Consider the following 10,539-nt stretch of genomic DNA (forward strand, 5'->3'; position numbering starts at 1 on the left):
CTGCCACACAAGTGTGGAATTCCCTGACTATTTCCCTTAAGACAAGTAGCTCGCTGGGCTCCTTCAAGGCTGCTCTGAAAATCCACCTATCAGGAGGCCAGAGGTGAAGGTAAACACCTTACCCCCACTGATTATACTTTTATTTGCATTGAATTTTGTTGGTATATTGTACCAATGTTGTTCATTATTGCTTGAAATGTGTTATTGTTACTTATTTGTAATGAATTGTGTATTATGGACTTCCAATGTAAACAAAGCCGTAAAAGGTCTTATTTGGAATGTTCCTTTTTGGCACTGGATGTGAAACCGGCCGGGGCTGCTCGGCATGGAAATATGTTGCATGTACCTTGTCTTGTTTTTCAAAAGATTGCCAAATAAATTATTCAATCAATCAAAAAGACCTCAACTCTCTTCCCCAAAAATAGCAGAGCTACAAGCTCACAAAGCCTCACAACGGCTATTTAACTATTTTTAGGGAACTTTCGTCCAGAATAGTGATGTTGGGGTTTCAGTGTGCTTGTTTACGTAGCATATTATGATATGATATAAGATTCTAAACAACAACAGTGTAATTCCGGGGTGCCGTGGATGAAAAAGGTTATTAATGTTTGAAAAGCCCTGTCCTGTCATTCACTACTGCAGTGTTTCTCAACCTTTTCTCTGCATGGACACACTTTTCATGTCCCAAGAATCCATGGGCTTCTAACCAACATAATACAGGGGTGTAAATATCCTCACTGTCGGGAAGAAACCTTGTATCTCCAAGTTTCAAATGTGTACGTTTCTTCACAAAGTAAAGCCCTGCTTCATCATACAAGACTGTCGCACAACAGCAGTTAAAACAGCAGATCTACAAGCACACAACGCCTCGCACCGTGAGGCGTTGTGTGCTTGTAGATCTGCTGTTTTCACTAGTTTAAATCATTTTTAAAATGATAAATACAATGCTGGCTTTCAAGCAGTTTCAAGGGGCACACTTGACCCTTCTCAGGGGCACACCAAAGGTCCCCAGGCACAGTGGTTACTGGACATCCAGACACACCAAAGGTCCCCAGGCACAGTGGTTACTGGACATCCAGACACACCAAAGGTCCCCAGGCACAGTGGTTACTGGACATCCAGACACACCAAAGGTCCCCAGGCACAGTGGTTAATGGACATCCAGACACACCAAAGGTCCCCAGACACAGTGGTTACTGGACATTCAGACACAGTGGTTACTGGACATCCAGACACAGTGGTTACTGGACATCCAGACAGACACAGTGGTTACTGGACATTCAGACACACCAAAGGTCCCCAGGCACAGTGGTTACTGGACATTCAGACACACCAAAGGTCCCCAGGACCAGTGGTTCAGGGTTAGGGTTAGGGTTAGGGTTAGGACCAGTGGTTACTGGACATTCAGACAGACGTAGCCAGGCTCATGCAGCCCCGCATGGAGAAAGCATGTTTATGTCATAACCTTACTTATTTCCCAGCACTCCAACACACAGATGCAAGTGTAATATTTATATTAATATGAATAATAGTATGTACTGTATCTGTGTCTATAACACCGCCTGACACTGTGGTTCTATGGGTTTGTTGCTCTGACATCATAAATGGTAAATGGTGCATTTATATAGCACTTTTATCCAAGACGCTTTACATAGATTGTGCATTACATTCACCCATTCACACGCACACATTCATTACATCCACCCATTCACACACATTCATTACATTCACCCATTCACATACACATTCATACAGTGATGTCAGAGGAAACCATGCTTGGCACCAACCTGCTCATCAGGAGCAGTTAGGGGTTCAGAGTCTTGCTCAAGGACTCTTCAACACTAACTCTGGGGGAGCCCGGATTCGAACCGGGAACCCTTCGGTAACCCTTCATGCTCTAATGGTGGTTTCTCTACCCCTGTGCTATGCAACATCATGCTCTGACATCATGCTCTGACATCACTCTAAAGTCAGGGGATCCACTCTTAACAGAATGGGTTTGCCACTCTGATATCACACTCTGGCTTCACTGTGATGTCACACTAACAGAATCCCTTATATGCCCATATATGGAGATCCCTGATGTCATCAATATTAAGCCCATATCTAACAGGACTTCATATGGGAATAATAATAATAATAATAATTTATTGTTATGTACCTCCCAGGACTCCAACACACAGGTACAGGTGAACGATGGAGGTTCCAAAGGAGGCGGTTACCATGGCGACACCAACCATCACCCCCCCCACCATGACAACCGGTCTGCTGCCATAGCGATTCACCAGGATGCTGCTCACTGGTCCTGTAAGATACATAATATATAATATAACACACTGGTCCTGGAAGATACATAATATATAATATAACACACTGGCTGCCATAGCGATTCACCAGGATGCTGCTCACTGGTCCTGTAAGATACATAAAATACATTATACTGTATATATACTGCAGGTCCTATAAGATACATATATACATTATATCACTATGACAACAGGTCTGCTGCCATAGCGATTCACCAGGATACTGCTCACTGGTCCTGTAAGATACATAATATATAATATAACACACTGGTCCTGTCCTGTAAGATACATAATATATAATATAACACACTGGTCCTGTAAGATACACATTATACTGTATATATACTGCAGGTCCTATAAGATACATATATACATTATAACACACTGGTCCTGTAAGATACATATATACATTATACTGTATATATACTGCAGGTCCTATAAGATACATATATACATTATATCACCATGACAACAGGTCTGCTGCTCACCAGGATGCTGCTCACTGGTCCTGGAAGATACATAATATATAATATAACACACTGGTCCTGTAAGATACATATATACATTATAATTAGGGCTGGGACTTTAACTGATTAATTGCGATTAATTAATTACAGAAAATTAACGCGATTAAAAAAATTAACGCATTTTAATCGCACTTAGTTTTTGCACCACAGAACCTTCAGTTTCGGGCATACCGATCATAGCGATGCACCAACCAAGATGAGACAACAAACGCAAAGGGAGAAGTAGCCGATCAGAGCGTTTTGCTTGGCCCAGTGGATGTGAAATTTAGATTTAAAAAACTCACTCGTTGATTCACTCGTACAACAAAATGTGTTTTACTTGAAAAAATATGCTTCTCAGGTCAAATATCGATGTGCGATTAAAATGCGATTAATTGCGATTAATTAATCACAGAGCCTGTAATTAATTAGATTAAAATTTTTAATCGCATCCCAGCCCTAATTATAATAACATACTGGTCCTATAAGATACATATATACATTATAACATACTGGTCCTATAAGATACATATATACATTATACTGTATATATACTGCAGGTCCTATAAGATACATATATACATTATATCACTATGACAACAGGTCTGCTGCCATAGCGATTCACCAGGATACTGCCCACTGGTCCTGTAAGATACATAATATATAATATAACACACTGGTCCTATAAGATACATATATACATTATACTGTATACTGCAGGTCCTATAAGATACATATATACATTATATCACTATGACAACAGGTCTGCTGCCATAGCGATTCACCAGGATGCTGCTCACTGGTCCTGGAAGATACATAATAATATATAATATAACACACTGGTCCTGTAAGATACATAATATATAATATAAATTATATATTATGTATCTTACAGGACAGGACCAGTGTGTTATATTATATATTATGTATCTTACAGGACCAGTGAGCAGTATCCTGGTGAATCGCTATGGCAGCAGACCTGTTGTCATGGTGATATAATATGTATCTTCTAGGACCAGTGTGTTATAATGTATATATGTATCTTATAGGACCTGCAGTATATATACAGTATAATGTATATATGTATCTTACAGGACCAGTGTGTTATATTATATATTATGTATCTTACAGGACCAGTGAGCAGTATCCTAGTGAATCGTCATGGCAGCCAGTGTGATAACACACTGGCTGCCATGACGATTCACTAGGATGCTGCTCACTGGTCCTGGAAGATACATAATAATATATAATATAACACACTGGCTGTTATGACAATTCACTAGGATACTGCTCACTGGTCCTGGAAGATACATATTATATCACCATGACAACAGGTCTGCTGCCATAGCGATTCACCAGGATACTGCTCACTGGTCCTGGAAGATACAGGCTATCTGGCTGTACATAGAGTATGTTATATATTATAATATAGTATAGTATAGTTTATAGTATAGTTTACTAACCTCCAGCATACATGGCAGCCAGCATAATGGAAGACACAGGCTATCTGGCTGTACATATAGTATAGTATAGTATAGTATAGTATAGTATAGTATAGTATAGTATAGTTTACTAACCTCCAGCATACATAGCAGCCAGCATGATAGAAGACACCCAGGCTATCTGGCTGTACATAGAGTATAGTATGTTATATATAATATAGTATAGTATAGTATAGTATAGTTTACTAACCTCCAGCATACATAGCAGCCAGCATGATAGAAGACACCCAGGCTATCTGGTTGTACATAGAGTATAGTATGTTATATATAATATAGTATAGTATAGTATAGTATAGTATAGTATAGTGTACTAACCTCCAGCATACATAGCAGCCAGCATGATAGAAGACACCCAGGCTATCTGGTTGTACATAGAGTATAGTATGTTATATATAATATAGTATAGTATAGTATAGTATAGTATAGTATAGTGTACTAACCTCCAGCATACATAGCAGCCAGCATGATAGAAGACACCCAGGCTATCTGGCTGTACATATAGAGTATGTTATATATAATATAGTATAGTATAGTTTATAGTTTATAGTATAGTATATTAGTCCAGTAGCCAGCCCATAGAGCCCCATTGTGAACCCGGACATTATGAGTACCCAAAAGTTTTATGTTAGAAATGTTGAGTATGGGTCCCCAGCAGTTAGAAACTGCCGGATGCTAACTTGCATATGTTGGGCAATTTTCATAATTAGCATAATTAGATTAAATTAGCATAATCACCTATAATAATGGGGGTTATTGAGGATGCTGAATCCATTTCTGACATTTTCTAAATTCAAAACGGCCGTTTTAAACCGGAAATGGCCATATACCAACTTAAATTGGGATGATTTTGATACTTTTTTGTTGATTTTGATTATGAATTAAATTATAAATGTGGTTATTTATATGCTTATAGATTATCTGCATTTCAAAAGCAAAATATAGACAATCCACACAAATTATTAGAACAATGACTGCCACAATAGCCTATCAAAAATAGTCACTTCATCATTTTGAAAATCAACAAAAAAGTATCAAAATCATCCCAATTTAAGTTTGTATATGGCCATTTCCGGTTTAAAACGGCCATTTTGAATTTAGAAAATGTCAGAAATGGATTCAGCATCCTCAATAACCCCCAAAACCACTCCAATGCAATATTGTTCAAATCGGCCAATCAGTTTTTGACATATTTTTCATTATTATAGGTGATTATGCTAATTTAATCTAATTATGCTAATTCTGAAAATTGCCCAAATATGCAAGTTAGCATCCGGCAGTTTTTAACTGCTGGGGACCCATACTCAACATTTCTAACATAAAACTTTAGGGTACTCAAAATGTCCGGGTTCACTTTCTGGCTACTAGACTATATACTAACCTCCAGCATACATAGCAGCCAGCATGATAGAAGACACCCAGGCTATCTGGCTGTAGGACACAGAGAAGTACTCCTGGATCTCCTTGAAGTAGATGGTCAGAGACTTGGGGAAGGCGTAGGAGAAGCCGATGCACATGAAGGAGCCCAGGACCACCATCCACCCCCAGCCTCCGTCAGGAGGGGTGTAGTCCAGGGTGGAGGAGGCTGCTGGAGGCATGTTTACACCCTGCAGATGTTTATAAAACCTGAATGAACACATATTAACTGGGTTAACATGGTAGAGATGTTTATAAAACCTGAATGAACACATATTAACTGGATTAACATGGTAGAGATGTTTATAAAACCTGAATGAACACATATTAACTGGATTAACATGGTAGAGATGTTTATAAAACCTGAATGAACACATATTAACTGGATTAACATGGTAGAGATGTTTATAAAACCTGAATGAACACATATTAACTGGGTTAACATGGTAGAGATGTTTATAAAACCTGAATGAACACATATTAACTGGGTTAACATGGTAGAGATGTTTATAAAACCTGAATGAACACATATTAACTGGGTTAACATGGTAGAGATGTTTATAAAACCTGGATAGGATCACATATTAACTGGGTTAACATGGTAGAGATGTTTATAAACCCTGAAGGAACATTAACAGGGTTAACATGGTAGAGATGCCCATGCCAAGGGTTAACCCTAACCCATGCCAAACCACAACCTCCACCCGTCATTTCTCACATGGCCCTCTTCTATCGCCACCATCAGGTCGATTTTTGCAAGACACATTTTTGGACACTGCTCCTACAGATTTTGCCCTAAAATCACGCAACGCGGTACACAGTATCTCTACAGTCATGTCATCAACATGGATCCGTCCCATTCCCCATATTCCCTCCTGATTGGCTACCATTGCCTTCTAAAGTATGCGACGTGACGGTCGCTTATCTCCCGATTAGGGAGTCTTACTGGTTTTACTGAGGTTATGGTTAGGAAGACCTGCTGGCAACCGTTCCGAGGTCACTGGATTTGACCCGGGGGTGAACGGGTTTGAGGTGAGAGTTCTTGTATTGAAATTAGGATTTAATCATTCTCAAAGCTACGTAAGGTAACAGTTTTACCTTGTATAAACATTGTGAAGGTACGTAAGGTAACAGTTTTACCTCGTATAAGCATTGTGAAGGTACGTAAGGTAACAGTTTTACCTCGTATAAGCATTGTGAAGGTACGTAAGGTAACAGTTTTACCTCGTATAAACATTGTGAAGGTACGTAAGGTAACAGTTTTACCTCGTATAAACATTGTGAAGGTACGTAAGGTAACAGTTTTACCTTGTATAAACATTGTGAAGGTACGTAAGGTAACAGTTTTACCTTGTATAAACATTGTGAAGGTACGTAAGGTAACAGTTTTACCTCGTATAAACATTGTGAAGGTACGTAAGGTAACAGTTTTACCTTGTATAAACATTGTGAAGGTACGTAAGGTAACAGTTTTACCTCGTATAAGCATTGTGAAGGTACGTAAGGTAACAGTTTTACCTTGTATAAACATTGTGAAGGTACGTAAGGTAACAGTTTTACCTCGTATAAACATTGTGAAGGTGTAGGTATATGTGCGGTAACGTATTTCTTACCTTTGGGGCAAATGGTTGAAACGTGTGAAGAGGAGAGTCAAGTTGTGACAGGTTGTAGATCTAATAGTGCTGACAGGTCTGTGGTGTCATCATCACGTGCTGTTTGTAGATCTAATGCTGCAGCCGGGTCTGTGGTTGGTTGGATCACGTGCTGTTTGTAGATCTAATAGTCCTGCTCCGTAGCGTCGTCACACGTCAGCTCAGCTCTGCTTGCAGCCAGTGTTACTTTAGTTGACTAAGACTAACAAAGACTAAGCCTAAGCCTAAGACTAAAAGACTACAAAACTACAAGACTACAAGACTACAGGACTAAGCCTAAGCCTAAGCCTAAGACTAAAAGACTTAAGATTGAGATGTTTAGTGGACTAAAACCAGACTAAGACAAAATCATTTCAGAGTGAAACTGAACTGCTGTCAGTGCTCTGAGCTTCATCCATTCATGCACCCACTGCTGCATCCCGATTGGTCGGTTCCATGAGCTCTGACAGGGAGTAACAGAGTTGTCAGCCAATCAGTGAGTAAGAAGGTCTGTAGCCAATCACAGATGAGGTCAAAATACCGCAAAGACGCCCCCAGGCTCAAACCTCACACTGGTTCTACAACTCTCTCTGTGTGTGTGTGTGTGTGTGTGTGTGTGTGTGTGTGTGTGTGTGTGTGTGTGTGTGTGTGTGTGTGTGTGTGTGTGTGTGTGTGTGTGTGCGCGCGCGTGTGTGTGTGTGTGTGTGTGTGTGTGTGTGTGTGTGTGTGTGTGTGTGTGGACGCAGTGGCGTCAGTTCAGAAAAAGCTAAGGTATGGCAACATGACTGGTGCGTGCGTGCAAGACACCAGTCATGTTGCCATACCTTAAGCCATACCTTAAGAAGTACATTCTAATTCCCCCCCGTTTCTACGGTTTCTTAGGCTGGATATGGCAGCCGTTCCAGGCAGGGTTGTTCAAGTGCAGCTAAACTTGGCATGTTAGTAAACATGCCACAATACCTAGTCAAAGTGACCATTTTGTAAAATGTTGCAGTTATTTTACTGTAATTGAACTACATAATACAGATAGACAAAGAGACATTCATGGATTTATATTTAAAGGTAACTTTTATGTTCCCCCCTGGACCCAAGGGTATGGCAGCTGGATACCCCTGCCATACCCAATTGACGCCCCTGTCGGCCCTGTGTGCACATGCACAGGTACTTCCATAGGAATGCTAGGTTTGCTGTAAGTCTGTTAGGATTAGGAGCACTGATCTATAGAAGGTGCGCTGCGGGTCATGTGTGCATATCTTCTTAGTAGGTCTGTGGGAACATGTTCTTCTTCTTAAAGGTACAGAGACTGCTTCGCCTTCAGGCAAAAACAACAAACCGGCGCCGCGACTTTAAATCTGTGCTTTTAAAAAAAACTGCTGGGGTCGTTGACCTCCATGACCTCCATGACCTCCATAAAAAATAAAATTATTTCATTATTTCATTACTGTATCTCTCTCTCCTCTCTCTCTCTCTCTCTCTCTCTCTCTCTCTCTCTCTCTCTCACACACACACACACACACACACACACACACACACACACACACACACACACACACACACACACACACACACACACACACACACACACACACACACAGCTATGCAGGGTTCAAATCTGGTAACACCCTGTTTAATCAGAATCAATATCGGGCCATTAACAAGCCAATAACTTAGTGACTTACAATTACTTACAATTACAATTATAATTTAGTAAAACAATGTTTTGATAAAATCAGCCTCCTGGTGGCGCTATAACAGGCTGATGTGAGAGGTTATGCTCTGGCATCAGGGATTTTTCTCTAAAATAATATAATTATAATTATAATAACAATTATACTGGTAATGAAAGTAATGATATACGGTAACTCAAACAGTGATATGTTTGGACTTATTACTAATAAAGATATTATTATTATTAATAATTATTATTACTAATTAAGAGATATATCACTTTCAAACACAGTGGAGCCATTTTATCGTCCATTATGACTTTGTGTTTTAAAGTGAAATACTCCTTTAAGTCAGTGTCTTAAAATGTATTCTTTTATTTTAAGTGAAGCAGAAGATCTACAAGCTCACTGTGCTGTGATGACGATCTACAAGCTCACTGTGCTGTGATGACGATCTACAAGCTCACTGTGATGATCTACAAGCTCACTGTGAGATCTACAAGCTCACTGTGAGATCTACAAGCTCACTGTGATGATCTACAAGCTCACTGTGACGATCTACAAGCTCACTGTGCTGTCACTGCTGTGATGATGATCTACAAGCTCACTGTGCTGTGATGACGACCTACAAGCTCACTGTGATGATCTACAAGCTCACTGTGATGATCTACAAGCTCACTGTGCTGTGATGATGATGATGATGATGATGATGATGATGATCTACAAGCTCACAGTGATGATCTACAAGCTCACTGTGCTGTGATGATGACGTCACACCACAGGCAGGTAAAAACAAACATAGCCCACCCTTTTTTCTGCCTTTGTATTTGATGTTATGCTTTTTCTGCTTTTGAAATTGATATTATCCTAGATAAAGTACTATGTTCTATCCCTCTGTCTTTCAATGTTATATGAGATATACTTAAAGTGTGGTTCCTGTGGAAATAAGCCTCGGCTTTCTAGGATCTCCTTTTAGTTGACCTTGTACCAGTGATTTGTACTGTCATGAAACTGTAGGCTACTTGTTTCTATTGCAATCTTCTAATACATTCTTCAATCAATCAATCAATCAATCAATCAATCAATCAATCAATCAATCAATCAATCAATCAATCAATCAGCCTTACCCTCCCCTTCTTTGTATTTACCTACTGTATGTTTTTTTTTCTTTCTTTTTTTTCATTCAATGTTATATGAGATACTTCAATGGTTTCCTGTGGAAATAAGCTTAGTCTTTTCAGTAGACCTGACCTGGCTTGTACCAGTGAACTGTACCGTCATGAAACTGTACCTTTTAGTTGACCTTGTACCAGTGAACTGTACCGTCATGAAACTGTACCTTTTAGTTGACCTTGTACCGGTGAACTGTACCGTCATGAAACTGTACCTTTCTATATGGAAACTGACAATAAAGTCTTCAATCAAAAATCTAACCACAGACCTTATTGTTGTTTTTCATATAGTGCTTGATGTGTGTGTGTGTGTGTGTGTGTGTGTGTGTGTGTGTGTGTGTG

At 39.6% G+C, this 10,539-nt stretch overlaps 1 protein-coding gene across 3 annotated transcripts in view; it reads right to left on the reverse strand.

Annotated features, from left to right (window-relative positions):
* The window catches only part of LOC308291991 (monocarboxylate transporter 2-like), a 27,495-nt gene extending 19,723 nt beyond the window's left edge, over positions 1 to 7,772 (reverse strand). The window contains exons 1-3 of one of the 3 annotated variants that reach the window (XM_080734180.1): positions 7,341 to 7,772; positions 5,693 to 5,918; positions 2,162 to 2,305 (exon numbers count right to left, since the gene is read on the reverse strand). In XM_080734180.1, coding sequence (XP_080590306.1) covers positions 2,162 to 2,305; positions 5,693 to 5,909 — 361 coding nt within the window. In that variant the 5' untranslated portion in view covers positions 5,910 to 5,918; positions 7,341 to 7,772. Of the gene's footprint in view, positions 1 to 2,161; positions 2,306 to 4,389; positions 4,573 to 5,692; positions 5,938 to 7,340 lie in introns of those variants that run through there. The other 2 variants (XM_080734179.1, XM_080734181.1) reach the window with 2 other exon arrangements.
* Positions 7,773 to 10,539: the final 2,767 nt, after the last annotated feature.

This window comes from Nannobrachium achirus (assembly GCF_963921795.1).
Source record: "Nannobrachium achirus genome assembly, chromosome: 9".
Classification (NCBI taxonomy): Eukaryota; Metazoa; Chordata; class Actinopteri; order Myctophiformes; family Myctophidae; genus Nannobrachium; species Nannobrachium achirus.